The sequence below is a fragment of the Mustela putorius genome, unplaced genomic scaffold, assembly GCF_011764305.1.
Source record: "Mustela putorius furo isolate JIRA1106 unplaced genomic scaffold, ASM1176430v1.1 tig00000081_pilon_pilon_pilon, whole genome shotgun sequence".
Taxonomy (NCBI): Eukaryota; Metazoa; Chordata; class Mammalia; order Carnivora; family Mustelidae; genus Mustela; species Mustela putorius.
This window is the reverse complement of record NW_025421272.1, coordinates 570,604-589,683: the sequence shown is the minus strand read 5'-3', so window position 1 is coordinate 589,683 and position 19,080 is coordinate 570,604. Positions and strand designations below refer to the sequence as shown.

The following is a 19,080-nucleotide window of genomic DNA, read 5'->3' as shown; positions in this document are numbered from 1 at the left end:
TTCCTGTGCTGCCTCCAGGGGCCCCCTCTTCCTGTGCTCCAGCCCCCCCCCCGCCCCCCCCCTACTCAGTTTTGAGCTTGAGGCATCGGGACACCAGGGCAGGTGCACAATCAACACTTTAATCATTCCAGAGACAGGCTTTGAGCAGCTCTGCAGCGCCCCCCAGCGGCCACTCTGCCATCCTGAAGGCCGGAGTACAGAGCAGGGATCAGGCCGCAGCCCCCAGGGCCAGAGAGGTCTCCTCACAGGACCCCAGTCCCAGAGGGGGCAGTACTCACGACACCAGTGGCCGGTGACTTCTCCTCCTTGTGTTGAGGAGGCTGAGCTGCTTTAGACCCCTTCCGACCAGGAGCAGACCTTTGGGGGTGCCAGTGGGGCCAGGAGGGGCCAGACGCCGGCAGACAGCTCCCCAGGGAAGGTGCGTGGTTCCCTGATTCAGGGTGGGGGATGGCTGAGGACCTTGGCAAGGGTGGTGGCTGAGTAATCCAGGGGACACTGCTCCAAGTACACTGAGGTAGCAGCAGGGCTGGGCGTGCGCCTGTTACTTCGATGTCTGGAGGGCAGGCGGAGGCCCCTGGAGGTAGGCCAGGCTGCTGGGGTGGGTGAGCCCAGGGACTACCAGCTGACCAGCCTCAGCTCGATGGTTTGTCCATCCTTGGGGGTATAGTCAGCAATGCCTGCAGAAACAGGTTGAGCATTGGGTGGGGAGGGTTAGCAGGACAGAGAATCCTACCCCCTACCACCACCTCTTCTTATGGACAAGCGCCCTGAGGCCAGGGTGTATGAGATCTACTGAGGGCTTGGTGGTGGGAAAGTGGGAGCTGTCCAGAGCCAGTCTGGAAACTGAAATCAGCTGTGACCTCAGGGCTCCTGAGGCCCCCCAAGTTCATTTTACAGTGGGGGAGCCTGCCAGGCAGAGGGGTTGGGACAGCATTCTGGATAACCAGCATGGGGCCAAAGGAACCAGAGAACCCTGACAACACCTGATAGACAGGGTCACTGTCTTCAGGGTCTCTTGAGGGGCCATCAGGAAGGGAGATTTGCTCAGTGTGGTCTGGAAGGACAACCAAGACCACGAGTGAAGTCTGCTGGAGCCAGCCTCTGCCCACTAGAGACAGTCAAGGCCCCAGCATGGCATCTGGGGACAAGCCCCAGCTCTGTTCTCATCAGCGGTGTGACTTTGGGCAAGTTATTTCACCTTTGGGAGTTCTGGCATTCCCATTACTGTAGTCATTTCAGAAATGGGCTTGCCGCAGGTTACACCCTCCAGCCCAGGCTTTATCAGTAATAGAAGCCAGATCTGGGGTCTCCATCTGCCTCCTCTTTACTTCTCAATCTGTTCAGAAGCAGGCAGGGAAAGAATGGCTTTTCTTGGGCTCCCTCAGAAAGGCCCACATTCTGGAAGGCATTTGGCCCAATGCCTGGCACTCAGTAGGTGCCCAGCAGAAGCTCTGGGTAGCAAGAGCAAGGACAGATGACCCTTCAGAATCTGTCTGGTGACCGGGCTAATGCACAAGGATGCTCACGACTGCTTGAACTGTAGGAGTTAAAACCCTAACTATCCAGCAGGAATGGAGAACCGCAGCCTCCCCATCTCACTCCATGCCCCACTGCAGAACCCAGTGCTGAGGCAGGCCCTGCCTGGCCCACACCAGTTGTGTGGCAATCCTTGTTCTCCAGCTGATGGCAAGCGCGCAGCCCAGGCCATCTCCTAACAACAAGGATGGGTCCAGGAATGTGCCCGTGTCCCAATTCCACCTTTGTCTGCTTGGGGCAAAGTTTTAAAAGGGAGCTGCCCTAGGAAAACGCAAGAACGGTGAGGAAGCCAACAAAAAGAGGAGTACGGAGTCCCGGGAAACAGGGCTGGAGTCCAGGTTATACCAGCCCCAAAGTCCTCGTTCCCTCTCGACTCTGGACACTTGAGCTAATGGAGATCATAGAGTGGAAGCCAGTCTGCATCGTTTCCTGTTACCTGCAGCCCCAAATACCTTGCGAGTGATATATTCTACATGGTATTCCAAAGGATGGGGAAGATCTACATGTAACAGCACAGAGGTCTACAATATGTTAAGAATGAGAAAAATAAGTTGCAGGGTGCCTGGCCAGCTCAGTCGGTAGAGCAGGTGACTCTTGATCTCACGGTTGTGAGTTCGAGTCCCACACTGGGCACAGAACTTACCTTATTATTACATTTTTCTTTTACTAAAGTGATAGAAGTTTATTAAGTGAAAATAAAGAAAAAGGTCTTAAGACAGAGAGGGGTCCCAACAGGGTTGCCCTAGAGCTTTCTTTAAAAAATAAATAAATAAATAGGGGCTACTAGGTGGCTCAGTTATTAAGCGTCTGCCTTCAGCTCAGGTCATGATCCCAGGGTTCTGGGATTAAGTGTCCTTGCTCAATGGGGTGCCTGCTTCTCCCTCTCTTCCCACCTCCTGCTCTCTCTTGCCATCTCTGTTTCTCTCTCTCAAATAAATAAATAAAATCTTTTAATAAAATAACAAGTAAATAAATAAAATATTTGTTTAAAAAAAGAAAAAAAATTTTTTTTAAGTTGGAAAACAGGGGTGCCTGGATGGCTCAGTGGGTTAAAGTCTCTGCCTTCGGCTCAGGTCATGATCCCAGGGTCCTGGGATCGAGTCCCGCATCGGGCTCTCTGCTCAGCAGGGAACCTGCTTCCCTTCCTCTCTCTGCCTGCCTCTCTGCCTACCTGTTATCTCTGTCTGTCAAATAAATAAAAATAAAATCTTGAAAAAAAAATAAATAAAGTTGCAAAACAGTATACAGAGCTGCCAACCCAGTATGCTCACTTAGCTGCACACGGCTATTGTGCATTTGAAGTCTTAGAACAAAAAAAGCATGCAAAAATGCCATTCATAATTTTACATTGATTATATATCTTGGAATAATAGTATCTTGTATAATTTGCTTAAATGAGATGTATCGTTAATATTAGTGTCACCACATAGAAAATTTGGAATTACACACATGCCTCGCATTTACTTTCTGTTGGATGGCATTGCTACAGAGCATGGCTCCATTTTTCTGAAAAATATTACTTTTATTTATTTATTTATTTATTTGAGAGAGCGAGAGCGAGCGAGAGAGGGGACACAAGCAGGGGGAGTGGGTGAGGGAGCAGACTGCCCACTGAGCAGGGAGCATGGTGTGGGACTCAATTCCAGGGCCCTGGGATTAGGACCTGAGCTGAAGACAGACACTTAACAACTGAGCCACCCAGGTGCCCCAAAACATACATATTTAAAAAATTAGCTGGAAGAAAACACACCAACAGTTAAAAGAAGCGATTTCTGGGGAGCAAATGATAGGTGGTTTCAATTTTCCTCTTTTTTGCCTGGTTTCCTAGAGTTGCCACAATAACTTACATAAACATTCTTAAGCATTCAGTTCAGTAACTTAGAAACCACTTCGCACATCAGTTATCTTCTGAGGCGGAGGCCCAGAAAGGCTCAGGGGAAAGCCGAAGTGAGCCAGGGAAGCCTCGAGGCAACAAGGCCAAAGGGGGGCAATGTCCAGAGGTGGCGGGCCGCCAGACTCACCTTCTAGCAGCGGGGTGTTGGGGGCTTGGAGGAGCTGCCAGAACTCGCGTTCCCCAGCTTCTTTCCCCATCACAGAGGTCAGGAAGGGGCCTGACAAGGAGTTCCGTGTCTCATACCTACCAAAGGGAGAGGCAGAGGGAGAAGAGGTGACTTTTGCTTCCACTGACCCAAGGACAGAAGCGGAACTATCCCCACCAGCGAAGTCCTGGTCTTTCCTTTCCAGGTCACGGGCCTCACCTCTGCCCCTCTTCTGCTGCCCCCTGACGCTGCCCGCTCTGGGGACTTCATCCCTGCACACTAACCAGGACCATGGCCTCTAGGAAGGGACACCTGCTACGTGACTGGCTCGGCAGCTGCCCCCTCTCTGGAAGCTGGCATTGCAGGGGTGAGGAGCAGAAGCCATTAGCACCACATACAATATGCCAATGCCCAATGAGAGAGGGCAAAGCCAGCGTGCAGAGAAGCAGAAGGTGCGGGGCAGAGACACCTGGTGGTGGCAGTGGGTCTCTGCTTTTGGAAGGTTCTGTGGCTCAGGAGCACTCCCCTCTTCTTGTGGCTGGGGGGCTCAGTCTTCTCTTTCATTCTACACACCTCATGCTCCCCGTTACCAGAGAGGACTGGAGTTAGGTTTCTGGCCTTGGCAACCAAGAGACTCCTTATTCACACCATCCGCCCCCTGAGTCTCCAGCCGTGCATTTCTCCAAACCATGTGGACACAGCTGCCAGAGGGGTCCTCTTAAAAGCCTGTGGGTCACGTTCTTCCTCCGCAAAAGGCTTATCAATGGTTCTGTCTTAGAGATGGAGGGTTTTTATATTCTTAAGAGACAGAAAACCACTCAAGGTGACTTCGTCCAAGGGAAAGTGTTGTTTGAGGGGGTGTCGCAAAGCAGCCCCCATCGCCATCATTCCCTACCTCTGTGGGTCCACATGGCTGCTTGGAGCACGTCTGTTTCTCTCTCTCTCTCTCTCCTCTCTTTCTCCCTGGATCTCTCTTTCTGCAGTCCAGCTCTCTCGGCCGGGCATTCATATGCCTCCAGACATAACCTTCCTGCCTGGCCTCTGCACCCAGTAAAGGCACCCACCTTCACTGACTCTGTCCACTCTGTCCCTGATTGGTATCCTTGTTGTCTCAAGGTCTGCTGGACAGCAGCCTGCCAAGGTGCTATGTGTGCGGCCGTCTGGGGCTGTGTGGGCCCCTGTAAGGGCTGCAGTATGTGCTGCAGGCTGCTGGGAAGAGAACTGAGGCGGGCTTAGTAGTGAATGGAGTGTTCGGGGCCAGGGAAGGTCCTATGAAGTCACAGCTGCTGGGTCAAACTCAGGCTTGACGGTAACTCGGGTCAACTCGGGTCAAGCAGCTGAGAGCATCGGGCTCCTCCCACGCCTGGCTTTGTACCCCTGCTCCTCAGCGAACAGTCCTTATCTGAATGTTATTCTTTGTACACTTTATATCTGATTTGCAAAGTCATTTATGGTTTATAGATGTCTGGAGCCAGAAAGAGAAGGGACTTTTAACAGCAAACATGATAGTATGCATCTAAGTCATAGTATAACAGAAATAACCCAGGGTCTGGAAGAATATTTGTTCTTTAAGGGGGGGGGGCCTTTGTATATCTCGGGCCTGACATTCCCTGGCCCAGACAACCTCCAGGCACCAGCTGTGGGCCCTCCCTAACTGCAGGGTGTTGTCCTTTGGGAACTCCACATGGGCAGAGAAATTGGGGCCCACAGAAACTAAGGCATATCTTTCTAGAAGAGAAGAATCTGGGTGACCTGGTAGAGGGCACTCAACTCCTCTAGTTCCGACTCCCCATTGGTAGCCCAAGAATCCCATCCGTGTTATTCAGGCGTGGGCATGAGAGCGGCACTCCAGAACCGCCTGGCCCCAGACTTGTCCTATCTTGTCAGGGTGAGAGGCAGGTTTAAGGATGTTGCCCAACCTCCACATATTAGAGGACTCGTCCTGGGTACTTCATCACAGGGATGAGGCCAAGATCCTCTGATGAGAAAAATTCTGATTCTTTCAAAAGCTGACCTGTGTTGAGCTTACTAAGTGCAGGGGGCCACGTCCTCTATGTGCACTAATTCCCAGATTCCTTGCATGGCCCTGCAAGGAGCAAGGCACGGCTGGTGTTCTCACTGGGTGACAGGTCAATAACAAACTGGTTCCAGGTCCCGAGTGGGAGAGTGATGGAGCTGGGAGTCCAGTGCGGATGTTCTACCCCCAGAGAATGTTCTCAAAGCCATTGACAAAGCTGGCCTGCAGCTGCCAGTCTCCACTACAGCCCAGGCCATTCAGGAGTGGAGAAGGGGAAAGCAGAGCCTGGCCCAGCCCCTCTCCTGGGGAACCTCCTCTTCCATCCCCATCCCATCCGCGTCCTGTTTCAGGGATGTGGGGTCAGATGGGGTGAGGACTGGGAGGTGGGGGGGTCTCACGTGAATCCTGTGAGTTCCTGGGCCTTCTTAAGGACATCTTCCAAGGAGGACCCAGCAGGGACAGAGATGCGGTGTCTATATGGTTGCAAGGCATGGGGGACCTTCAGCATGACACTGATGAGCTCTTGGGTCTGTGAAGGGGTCTCCACAGCTGGCTGTAATAGGACTATGCCAGGGAGAGAGGAAGGGGTAGCTGGTGTGAGGGCAGGGGGTCAGGTGTTAGTCCTCCTTTCTTCCCTCAAAGACACTGTGGCCCATTTCAGCCAGCATCCCCGCTAGTTTGCTAGTTCCCAGCCCAGCCTCCCCTGTCTTTAACCTCCATGTCCCCTGGCTGCCCAAGGTTGGGCCCCTTACTGGTATTTCTGCCTCCAGTACTCCCTTCCCACCTATCTGCCACACAGCACCCCAGAGGGCTCTTTCTAGAACATGCATCTGTTCCTATCACCTCTGTGAGTCTCCCCTCCTCTTCATTCTCCTGCCTGCAGCTCCGGCTCATTCTCCCAGAGCCCACTCTCTAGTAGGACCCTCCCCCAAAATTTCAGCCTTTTATACCTCGGCACCTTTGTTCCTGCTGTCCCCTCTCTGCCCTGTCCTTGCTACTGCTCTTCTCCACTGGAAAATCTCACTCACCAACTCAAGTCTTTCTCCCAGATGAAACCTTGATTCCGGCTGCAAATTGCGACTCATTAGGATGTACCAGTGCTACCCAAAATGTATCCCTCCCCATTCATCCACTCAAACATTTCTGACCTGGGGATCACACAGGGGGCTGCGGATTCATGGCCCACCCAGAGCTCTCTCTTTGGTATCTCTCCCCCTACACTGTGGCTTTCTGAAAGCTCTGACTGCACCTTCACTGCCAGTGTGTCCCACGTGAACCATCAAACCCCTGCTGACTCAGCAAACCAGGACAAGGCAACCTCCCTTCCCCGGGACCTGCACACTTCGGGGAACACTCGGCACACTGAAAAGAACAGGGCTCCCGTTGGAAGGCCCAGCTACCTCTTGGTGCCTCGCAGTCTGGAGAGATGAGATCCACATAGCTCTTGCCATTCAGGACAGGCAGCAGTTGGGAAATTATGAGAACATTCTTGAAGGCCCCATCCTGCATACTGGCCAACAGAGCAGCCCTTGCCTTGAGGCATGCCCTGCCCAGTTTCTCTCCAGGCATGGAGGAGTTCATCAGTAACTAGTGACAGAATGGGGAAGAGAAGGAGGAGGCAGGTCAGCTGGCACTGAGGAGCCAGGTCTGCCAGTCCCTGACCAAGCCACTGCCCATCGAACACCAGACTGGACTCTGGCCCCAAGCTCTCTTTCCTACCTGCAGCGCCAGAGGGGTGCTGTAGACATTTCCAAAGTGGCCTTCGGAGGTCTGTGCCTTGAGAATCTTCTGTCGTACTGTACTAATGGCCTGGGTGATCCGGTGTCTCTGATTGGGATTGAGGTTAGATTGCTCCAGACAGATGAAGGCCAAGCCTGCCATGGCCACTGTGTCTGCAATGGACAGAGCCAATAAGGGTCAGTCTAGGCAAGGCCATGGGGCAATGGGCTGCCATCAGAGGCTTGAAGAAGGGGCACGGTCAGATCAGCGTTTTAGGAAATTTTTACCACCAAGGGGGACCAACGGAGCCCAGTTTGTCCAGAACTTTCCCAGTTTGGCCACTGTTAAGTTCAGTGTCCTGGGATGCCCCTTAGTTCCAGGAAAACAAGAATGGTTGCTCACCCTACCCCCATCTACTGTTTAGGGGTTAGAGGTTAGGAAGAGAGCCCAGAGAAGGGAGGCTCAAGAGGACTTTATCCTACACCACTCATTCCCAAACCTACCTGCACATTGGAATCATCAGGGAAGTTTGGAACAGATTGATGGCTAGGTCCACACCCAGGTGATCTGATTTCATAGGCCCAGGGAGCTGCCCTGGAGGGTTTGAAGCACCACCCCCCCTCAAAAGTCCTGCCCCCACCCTAAGCTGATTTACTGGGTCCACAGTGGTTCTTCTATAAGCCTCAAGCAGAGCAAGTCCTCTGTGGCCTTCTCTCTGCGGCACCACCTCACCCTTTCAAGCTACTCCAACCAAACCCAGCCTATGCGAGGCACACACACTCACAGACCGCCTGACCTACAAGAGACCCTGAATCACAATGACAAGAAAGGGCACTGGAGGCCCCAGGTAACACACTGAGGTAGCAGTTCCACAATCCAGGTCTCAGGCTTCCCAGCTTATATGAGGACAAGATCATAGCTATGTATCCAGGACTTTCTTCATGCCAGGCACCATGACAACTGCTTGACTTATAAGGCGTCTTCTATCAGGATACTGCTGGGAGGTTATTTACAGGAGAAACCCAAACAGAAAGGCCAGCTGACTTGACTCAGGGTGGCCTACAATAAGTGTGTGACAGAGCTGGGGTCCGGGTCCCAGGCCTGCTCCAACACTGGCTCATGACCACCACACCACACACACGAGCCCTCCCTCCCTTTGTCCCAAGGAAAGGTGAGCACAGGGCAGGGGGAGGCAGCCCTCAGTTGGGGCTGGGGGATGGCGGAGTGCCAGCCTGGCTTTAGTGGGGCCTCGCCTACTCACCCACAGACAGGCGGTCCTGTTGGAGGTGCTGGTCATGTTTCACGGCATAAAGGAGCTTGCCCACCACGCTGTCATGGAGCCGCTTCTGGTGGACACACAGGGCCAGGATGCCCAGGCCATACTGGTAGTAGCTGGTGCGGGGGTGGCCCTTGTGATTGGACCCTGGGAGAGTGGAGACCATGCATGGGGCAGGGGCTTCGTGCCAGGCCTGAGGGGTGGCCACTCTGTCCCCTCCCAGCAACCAGCCCAGCCAGCACATAGGACCCCACTGCCCACACTTCCCAACCCCCTCCTTTGGGTCACGGGACCCTTCATTCTTCATTCCCTCAACCCATTCTTGCTAAGGGTCCACTCTGCGTCAGGTGCTGTGCTGCTCAGACAGGTGACCAAGCCAGCGGTGACCAGCCAGGTCTCCAACCGTAACAACCTGTACCCACGGCAGCATGATTAGAACTGAAATGTGGACCAAGGGCTCTGGGGCCACACAGTAGAGGTCTTTGAGGAGCTGGGGCATCAGGGCAGGGTTCTCTAAGAGGCAATGATGCTGACCAGATCGGGGTGGGGAGGAGGAGCTAAGGTGGAGCAGGAAACTAGTAGTGGAAGGATATCTTCTGGAAAGAGAGAACATATATGAAGACCCTGATCTGAAAGCTGAGAAATCAGCATGACTAAAGCCAGAAAGGCAGGGGAGTGAGCCAGGAAGTGGGTCCACAGGTCCTGAAGAGGAGAAAAGGGCAGGCGGATGGGCCCAAAGACAGCAGTGAGCTGCCTGTGCAGGGTTTGAGCAGCTAACGAGATCAAATTTATATTTCAAATGCTTGCCCTGACTGTCGTGTGCTGAGTTGAATCAGGTGGCAGGACAGTTAGCAGAGAGAGGCTGAGGAGCAAGCAGGATGGAGGCCATGCAGTCGTCCCAGAGGCAGTCAGTCAGTCCAGTTGTGGTGGCTGAACAGAACTTGCCAACAGAGTGCATGTGGGGTACAGGAAAGGCTCAATCAAGGCTCGATCAAAGCGACTGCAGCAGGCCCAAGCCTCTAGGTGGACAGTGAGACAGGCAGAGCAGAAGGTATGAAATGAGGCCTGGGGGGAAAAAAACCCAAAGTTCTGACTTAGATGCTTCCCCAGAGAATGTGATCTGATGAGGGCCCCCCTCCACACTTGGCAGGCCATGTCCTCTCACCAATGGCCCTCTTCTCGTCCTCCAGGAACCGCTTCAGCTGGGAGACCAGCCTATCCCCCTTGCGGCCTCCAACAAACTCACAGTTAGCCCTGAGAGCCATCAGGTAGAGGGCCAGCTGGCCCATGGAGGGCTTGGCCTGGTTGTTACTGCTGTCATCATCGACGGCAAGCCTAGGACAAAGCCAGTAAACAAAACTTCTGTAAGAAAATGCCACCATGGTAAGCCTGGGTTGGAGCACCCCAGGAACATCATAAAGTGAAAAGAATCCTAACAATTAGGAATTTTGCTAGAACTACCAAAAGTAGACGGAGTCAGCTCTGCATGTCGTAAGGTGCATGCCATACATATTTCATAAAGATAAAAAATTAGACTCAAGGACAAGCCCCAACGGCTCTGACGTCCAAATGACCTATGGTTGCCCCCACTGTTCTGATCACACTTTGCCCATACAGTCTTCCCTCTCTTCCCCCTCCCTGCCCTGTGTCCACTGTCTGAGAGGGAGTCCAAGCAGGAGCTGCTTCGTGGTGTTCCCAATCCTTCATCTCTCATTGAAACACCCACACTGAGCCTCAGAAGGCCTCCCATCAATGCCCCCTGGAAAGGGAGCACAGAGTTAGACGCTGCTAGATCCTGCTTCTGGGCTTGGGTGGGGGTTGGGGGTGAGGGCACAGACTGTGGTCATGGATCAGTGATGTCTGTCTCCAGCCTAGTCAAGCCAACCCCATTCTGCAGATGGAGAAAGTGCCAAAGGAGACAAAAGTTGCCCAAAGTCTCCCAACAAAGCAGTGGGAGCCCAAACCAGAAGGCAGGTAACCCTTAGGAGGTAGAGCAAGGCATGGGGAAAGGAGAAGAAAGTGAACAGCGATACCCCAGGAGCCTCTGCTGGTAGTTGAGCTTGAGAATGTGCAGATAGAAGGCCTCCCTGGCCCCTGCCTGCAGGCTGGAGAGGCGTAGGCCCACGTAGATACTGGGGTTGAGGTGCTCCAGGGAGAGCCAGTTCATCCAGGGCAAGAGGCGCTGGCCCAGCCTCTCCACCAGCTTGCTGTCCACCTCTGGTACTTCTTAGGAAAGAGAACAGGCCAAGTGAGGTTGTAGGACCAGGCCTTCGGAAAGGAACTGCTTTTACCTTACCAGAGCCTTCTCTAGGGAATAAACCTCTCTACTCCACCTCCATCTGGCACAGGTAACACTTGTATGGGAAAAGGTGGCAGGTAAACAGGGGAAAGCAGGTATCCCAAAAGAGCAGTTGAAATGGGCCAGGGAGAGTTGGTGGGCTGAGGGCAGAGAAAGCTGGTACCAGGCAACCACTCTGCCATGAGGAGTAACAGAGAGCGGGGCCCAAGCCTCATGCTGTGTCCCAAGCCCTGTACCCGACCTCACTTGGTCCTCCTCATGCCAGCCCTGTCATCATCGTTCTGCACAAAAGAGGAAACAGCCATTCAAAGTCATGTTGTGTCTTACATAGGCTGCAGAGCCAAAGATGAGCCTTCCTGCAAAGCCAGTTCTTCAGTGCTCTGACAAATCCATTTACAAAAACTGCAACCCACACACAGAACACATTGCACACCCAATTTCAAAATACCGCAGGCTGGGGCACACGGGTGGCTCAGTCAGTTAAGCCTTGTTCTCTTGATTTCAGCTCAGGTCATGATCTCAGGATCCAGGGATTAAGCCCCGCAAGGGCAGGGGGGAGTCTGCTTGAGGATTCTCCCCCCCTTTTCTTCTCCTCCACCCACCCTCTAAAATAAATAAATCTTTAAAAAACAAACACAAAAAAACAAACAAAAAACCCATTCTATGCTGCCCATGGCTAACCAGGGCTGTCTGGTGAGCTTCCTCTGCACAGATCTCAAAATAATACTTTTCCTGCCATGTCTGTAGGTGCAGAGGACCTGAGTCCGAAGAGTGAGTCGGTAGAAAGCCAACCATTCTCTGTGTGCTTTGGGGTTTGCCTGAAACTGAATCACGAAAAACATGGGGAAGCGGAAGCCTCAGGGGCATCTCCCAGCCCCAGCTGACCCTGCCTGCCTCCCTTCAGGAAGGAACCTGAGCACTGTGGGTGGCCTGGGAGGCACTTTGGACTTTTCCCCATTTACTGCCTCCCAGTTATCTGCAGAGATCCAGTTGCCTCCGCTGTGGCTGTGCTATGTCCCAGGATGCCAGGCAGACTGCCCCTCCCAGGGCATTGAGCCCTGGAACTGCCACCAGAGCTCTTCACCTGTGCAAGGACCAGGGTTCTTCTCATAACTGGCCCATCCCTCTTGGCTTGCATCCCACCATCTTTTTTTTTTTTTTCTTTCTTTTTTTTTTGGATAAGTAATCTCTATGTCCAGTGTGGGGCTCAAACTCATGACCCTGAGATCTAGAGTCGTCATGCTCTGAGGACAGAGCCAGCCAGGCGCCCCTACAGGTCTCACCATCTTATGCCTGTTTTTCCAAAAGTCACAGGTATTTGCTGCTATCTGTGAAGGGGCTAGAGGGGGTGGAGGTTGGGGACAGGGGTTGCTTTTCTTTCCTTTCTCTTTCTCAGTACTTTTCTGGGACTGCCTCCCATTTCTGTAGGCATTTTTCCCTCTCTGTCTGGATGTGTCTCATTCTCTACCTCTTTCAGCCTGTCCTTCTGGTCATCTGTCTCTCTCTTTCCCTCTCCCTTTTCTTCAGACTGGTAGGAGAGCCTCACCCCAACCCAGGCTCTGCCCTCCAGCAAGTGAGTCAGCCCTGGGATTAGAAGTGATAAGAAGAGGAACCAGAGCTATAAAGAGAAGCTCATAACCACAATTCACCCTCCTTAAAAGGAAAATTCACCTCTGTCATTAAAGTGGCCCAGGGCCATCTCCTTCCCATGGAGCCTCTTGCACACCAGGCCATGCAGCTCTGCCAGCTGACTAGCCTTGACATTCCGAAGCAGAGGAGCCCACCCTGGGCAAGCAGTAGTGCAGCTTTCTTGTCAATTTCACAACAGCAGAGCTTTGAACCGTAAAGTTTGAGATCCTCCACACCACATCAAGGAGGAAGACAGGGAAGCATTCTCAGCCCATTTTGCAGGAGAGGGAATGAGGCCTGGGCAGCTAAGTGGCTCAGCTGTAGGGGGCTGCACCTGTGCAAGGACCAGAGTCCAGGGCTTCTGTCAGGTCTATGGGCCAACTACTTTAGTAGCTCATGCCCAGTGAGGTCTGGGTCCCAGGTCTCCCCTGGGGACTGTTTGGACGGGAACCAAGAGCCAAGGGCTGAGGGGTCTGTTTGCACTTAATGGAATACAGGTTGTAAGCTCCTGGTGCCCAGAGAAGACCATGACCTGGAGTTCGGAGAACAGAGTCCAGCAAAGCCCTGGAAAGCTGGAATGCCTTAGCAGGTCACCTGATTCCCCCAACCTTTGACTGACTCATCTGTCATCTGAAACTGCCTCTCAACTTCTCCAAAGACACCAGGACCCAGGGAGGGAAAGCATATTGCACATAAGGCTGGGGGCAGAATACAAGGAGGGAAGCAAGGTGGGTAGCCCCAGAGCACAGAGGCTTCCCTGCCTGCCTTCTTCTTTCTCCCTATCTCCAGTGCACAAATAGCCCAGGCCTGCGTTCAGACTCCCAGACAGATCCCAACAGGCCCCTGGGGATGCTGGGACACAGAGCCGAAGCAGTCAGGTTCCTGTGTGTGCAATGTAACACAAATGTCTTGCCATGACCTGCCCCCATGCCTCTCTCAGACTCGTCTCCATTAAGGGTGCCTGCATACTTACTTCCCTCTGCCTGGGATGCCCCCTACTCCTTTTCTTTTCAGCTCCTTTTCCTTCTCTGGGTCTCAATACCCCCTGTCGTGCCTGGTCCTTGGAGAGCCTTCCCTCAACTCTCTCCCTCAATCAGTGGCCCCCAGCTCTCTACCTCCATGCCTGGTTCGCTTCCTTTCACACTCCCCGCAGCCCCAAACACAGCACAGATTTGCTTCCTGACTTCTTTTAACTGTCCCCTTTACTAGAACAGATGCACTAGGAAGACAGGGATGGGACTGGTCTCTCTCTATTCCTTCCCCAAAGCCCAGCGCTGCACTGGCTAGAAGTCTCAGTCAATGCATGTTGAATGAATAAATAAACTAATGACTTTAATGGGAGCAGTTTTGTCTGGTGGGCTGTCAGACATATAGAGCTGACCCTCTAACAATGTGTGTTTGAACTATGTGGGTCTATACGTGAATTTTTCTTGATATAGTACAGAACTTTAAATGTATTTTTTTTGGAAGATTTTGTTTATTTATTTGAGAGAGAGAGAAAGAGACAGCAGAAGCAGGGCAAGGGGTAGAAGGAGAAGCAGACAACCTGCTGAGCAGGGAGCCTGGACATGGGGCTCTGGGCCTCATTCCAGAATGCTGGGATAGAGACCGGAGCAGAAGGCAGACACTGAACCGACTGAGCCTCCCAGATGTCCCAAATCTACTCTTTTCCTGGTGATCTCCTCAACAACATTTTCCTTTTTTTTTTTTTAAGCTGACTTTACCACAAGAATACAGGATATAATACACATAACATACAAAATATGTGTTGTTTATCTTATTAGTAAGGCTTCCAGTCAACAGTAGGATATTAGTAGTTCGTTAAGTTTCTGGGGAGTCAAAAGACACACACGGATTCTGGGCTGCATGGAGGGTCGGCAGCCCTAACCCACCTTGTTCGAGGGTCAACCATAATTAATCTCAATACAGGGTGTCAAACACTGAGGTCCAGCTAAGTCCCAACTGCTGTGGAAGCCCAAAGGGGCAGATAAACTGTACCGTCCCACACATCCAAGCCTCAGTTTCTCCAGCTACATACTGAGGGGTTTGGACAAGGCAGTCCTCCCTCCTAAGGCTCCAGGAGGAAAGAGGCACAGGGTAGATCTGGTTACTTACCGCAGACATCAGCGAGAGCCCCCAGGCCCCCAAGTAGGAAGAGGAGGGCCCCAAGGTGCCTCATGGCAGGAGCGTATAGGTGAACAGACTCCTGGAGCTGGTCTTGCACAGCTGGTCACTGCTCAGAAAGAGGCTGCTTCCTGTCACTGATTAATCCCTCCACGCCCCCAGCAGGACGCTGCTAAATCAGCAGAGAGAAAGGGGAAAAGATCTGTAGCTGAATTGAAAGCGAGGCCAAAGAACAGAGGAAGGAAGGGCAGTGTTTTCCTGGAGGTAAGGAGTGGGGGTGGGGGCAGACAAATAGGAATGGTGTGAGACATCCCGAGGCCAGCCACATTCCGTCCCCGCTGCCTAAGAGCACTGGGCAGGCACAGAGGGCCTAACATGTGATCTGCCCAAGTCTGTCCACCTGCGCCGGCACGGTAGCCTCCTCGCTGTTCCAGCGGTGGACAGACAGGGCTGGGGTGCTTACCTGGTGCCCACCCCCGCCCAAAAGGAATCCCTGGGAGGGCCCAACCAGGTCTGGCTCAGGGAGCGGAACTGAGCGCTGTGGCGGTCACGTGAGCGACTGCTGACGTCAGCGGTTCTCGCCTGGCCTGCCCCGCTGTCAGGGGTGGGAGGGGTGGGAGCCGGACCAGACCGGCTGGTTTTCTCAACCAACCAGAAAGACAAAACAAAACGAGAAACAGTATTTAATCACTTGAGACACCAGAACCCTGGGTAGCAGGGCTGCTTGTTAGGACTAGGAAAATAATCTTAACAAAAACAAAACAAAACAAAACAAAAATCTCAGTAGAGGCGCCTGGGTAGCTCAGTCATTAAGCAGCTGCCTTCCCCTTAGGTCATGATCTCAGGATCCGGCTCCCTGCTCCCCAGCTTCTCCGCAGTCTCCCACTCCCCCTGCTTGTGTTCCTGCTCTCACTATCTCTGTCAAATAAATAAATAAATAAATAAATAAATAAAATCGTTTTTAAAAAATCTCTGTAAGCAGAAGAGAGAAGGAAGGATTCCTCCTCTGCGTAACCTCACAGGAAAATCAACGTGCAAGAGTTAAGCCTAGCGGTCTGCGTGACCTTTCCAAACTCTCTTGAGTTTGAAATAGTTCTCTTGTATGAAATGGGAGGGTTGGACAAGATCATTTTAACTAAGCGCTCTTCCAGCTCAACCTGTGAAAATGTTATCATCTGAAAACACCTCTAACCATTTACTCTAATGAGAATTTTATGGCAGTCATATTGTGGCTAACTGCCAAGATTCATTCTTTCAAGATAATCTGGTTTTGCGCCTGATTTACCACAAGTCAAGCTCCTCACATGGACAAATACAGATACACGCATCTGTTTACAGAAGTACTTTACAAGATACAATTAGATTGTCTGGCTGGAGAAGGCAAGGTGTGGCCCATCCGAGTGAGGTTCTGGGGAATGAAGGAGGTCAGCTGGAGGCCCAATTTCTGCAGATTCTCAGGTTTAGACCTCCAGGGGAGCCCCAGCAATTTGTGGGCAATGGAACTGTGTTGATCTGGCACAGGACTGCTTTGGCTCCTGCAACCCTGTCTGTGCCAGGTGGTGGTGATTGTGGTTCCTGCCGCCTCCAGGAGGGCAGTCTGGAGGAGGTGACCATGGTGGAGGGGTTCCCTATCCCCCAGCCTCTGGGAGAAGCAGCTTCCTCCAGGAGGGTGACCCTCTGATTCCCATGGACTCAAAGGCGCTGTGGCAACCCACCAGGGAAGAGGTGCATTTCCCATAGCTATCAGGAACAGAACAACTGGGGGCAACGCTGGGTTGTTTTAGGTAATATTGTCAGGAAAAGTAAAAAGGAAAGATGACTAAAATGTTTGGTTCAGGATTTCTATTTAGGGGTCTATACCAAGAAAGTGAAAATTAGCTTGGAATGAGCAAGTGAAAGTCTGCCAGTCCATGCATCAGGAAAGGTACTGATGAAGTCAGCTGCAATGTTAACAGATTACTTTTCCCAAGGTCATGTTACAGCTGTAAGTGTCCCGATAATCAGGTTCTTTGAGTGACTATTACTTTTTTTTTTTTTTTTTAGATTTTATTTATTTATTTGACAGACAGAGATCACAAGTAGGCAGAGAGGCAGACAGAGAGAGGAGGAAGCAGGCTCCCTGCGGAGCAGAGAGTCCGATATGGGGCTCGATCCCAGGACCCTGGGATCATGACCTGAGCCAAAGGCACAGGCTTTAACCCACTGAGCCACCCAGGCGCCCCTGACTATTACTTTTTTACTGAGACTTCTTTTTTCCCCCTAAAATCATAAATTTGCTGTTGGAAATCCTAATTGTAAGAAAGAAACATGTCTAGAGGACCTAAGTTACTTGGACACAGAGAAGATGCCTGAGGTCAGGAGTTTCCGAACTTAACATTATACACCTGTCTCTGTAGTTCCCAAGGGAAAAGGACTCTGGGTCCACTTTGCTGTCCAGATCTGAAGTCGACCCCTCTCACTCAGTACTGTAATGCGCTGAGCATAGCAAAGCACTCCTTGGTTTACATTTCACCTAACCCCAGTGTCTAGCCAAATGCTTTAATAACCTTTCTATTTGTGTGGTCAGAGCCCCACAGTTGCTCTGCTCCACAGAGGAGCCTACAGATTCAAAACAGCTCCAAGGTTCTGTCTGAGAAGTTCTCTTGAGACCCGCCAGCAGGAATCCAGTGTGCTCCCTCCAGGGGTCCTGGTCAGGACAACCAGCCTTTGAGGAGGGAGGAAGGTTCAGGGGAAAGATGGAAAGGCTGTCCCAGGACAGGATCACTCAGACTGTCCGTGGCGTCCCTGCACTGCATAGATTAAGATAGCCTAATAATCTTGGGTCCTGTGCAAGGCTCTTTTCTCTTACTAAACTGGAATTCAGACCTTTAGAAATTGGAAACTCACCTAGAGGACATTTGCCCCGTAGCATTCTTTCATGGATTTTTTTTTATGTGTTACTTTTCTTTTTTTAAGATTTTAAGATTTTATTTATTTATTTATTTCAGAGAGAGAGAGCACCAGAGGGAAGCAGACTCCCTGCTGAGCAGGGAGCCCAATGTGGGACTTGACTGAGCCACTCAGCCACCCCTTCCTTGATTTTTTTATAATTTAGAGTTTTCTGCATATAGATCCTACACATTTTTTTTTTTTAATGTAGGCTCCACACCCAACGTGGACTTGATCTCACAACCCGAGATGAAGAATTGCATGCTCCACTGACTGAGCCATTCAGGTGCCCCAATCCTATACATGTTTTGTTCAATTTACTGCTCACTTTGTTTTATTTCTCTGCCTTTTGGAATTCTTTGAGGCCTAGGTTTGAAATAGATTCTTAAAGAGCTATGGTTTCCTTCTGCCACATACTGAGATGGTTTTCCAAGCCTGTTTCTTATAAAATGGGACTGGAATACCATAGTCATAGGTTTCTTATTAGGATCTCATGAGGATGCTTATGAAATGCTTAGAAGTGTGGCTGTCATATGGTTCAAACTCATTCCATTTTAGCACTTGTTGATGACTAACTATCAAAATCCAGGAAAAAGGGCACTTGGGTGGCTCAGTGGATTAAGCATCTGCCTTCAACTCAGGTCATGATCCCAGGGTCCTGGGATTGAGCCCTGCATCGGGCTCCATGCTCAGCGGGAACCTGATTCTCCCTCTCCCACTCCCCCTGCTTGTGTTCCTTCCTCTCTGTTTCTCTCTCTATCAAATAAATAAATAAAACCTTTAAAAAAAATAAAAGAAATCAAGGAAGATCTAAACAAATGGAAAGATATTCTGTGTCCATCAACTGGAAGACTCAGTATTATTAAGATGTCACGGTGACACAGATGTCATCATGATCTAGAGATTTAAATGACCCCAGTCAAAATCCCAGTAAGCTATTTTGTGTTGATAAAATGATTCTAAAGCTTCTGTGGAGAGGCAAAAGACCTAGAATAATCAACAAAATACTGAAAACAAACAAAGTTGGAGGAATGACACTACCTAATTTCAAGATTTACATAAAGGTACAGTAATCAAGATGGTGTAGAGGTCGTGAAAGAATCAACGGGTGGACCAATGGAACAGAATAGAAATGGGAAGAGAAATAGACCCACACAAAAATTGTCCACCGATATCTTGACAAAGGAGCAAAGGAAATTGACAAGGGAGAAAAGATAGTCATTTCAGCAAATGTGCTGGAACAATTGGATATCCATATGTGAAAAAAAAAAGTTTATTTAGACATATACCTTATACTTCTCATAAAAAATTGAGAACTGAACATAACATACCAAGCTATAAAATTTAAAACTTCTGGAAGAGGTTATGACTTTTTAGAAGCAACATCAAAGTCATAGTCTGTGAAAGAAATAATTGATAAGCTGAACTTCACTAAAATTAAAAACTTCTGCTCTGCTGAGGACACAGTCAAAAACAAAAGGACGAATAAATAAAATAAATGAGAAGACAAGGG

General features: G+C 50.9%; 1 protein-coding gene across 2 annotated transcripts; it reads right to left on the bottom strand.

Moving 5' to 3' along the window:
• Nucleotides 1–98: 98 nt before the first annotated feature.
• TCN2 (transcobalamin 2) lies at nucleotides 99–14,758 on the bottom strand. Of its 2 annotated transcripts, none has more exons than XM_004766421.3 (9): nucleotides 14,631–14,758; nucleotides 10,621–10,813; nucleotides 9,753–9,922; nucleotides 8,573–8,734; nucleotides 7,312–7,484; nucleotides 6,993–7,179; nucleotides 5,991–6,156; nucleotides 3,558–3,673; nucleotides 99–677 (listed from the first exon to the last, which is right to left on the bottom strand). In XM_004766421.3, exons 1-9 carry the CDS (start codon nucleotides 14,692–14,694, stop codon nucleotides 616–618), a joined length of 1,293 nt encoding a protein of 430 aa, XP_004766478.2. In that variant the 5' UTR covers nucleotides 14,695–14,758; the 3' UTR covers nucleotides 99–615. The 2 variants fall into 2 exon arrangements, with proteins under 2 accessions (XP_004766478.2, XP_044920505.1); XM_045064570.1 differs by having other exon boundaries at nucleotides 10,621–10,810; nucleotides 14,631–14,722.
• Between the last annotated feature and the right edge of the window lie 4,322 nt (nucleotides 14,759–19,080).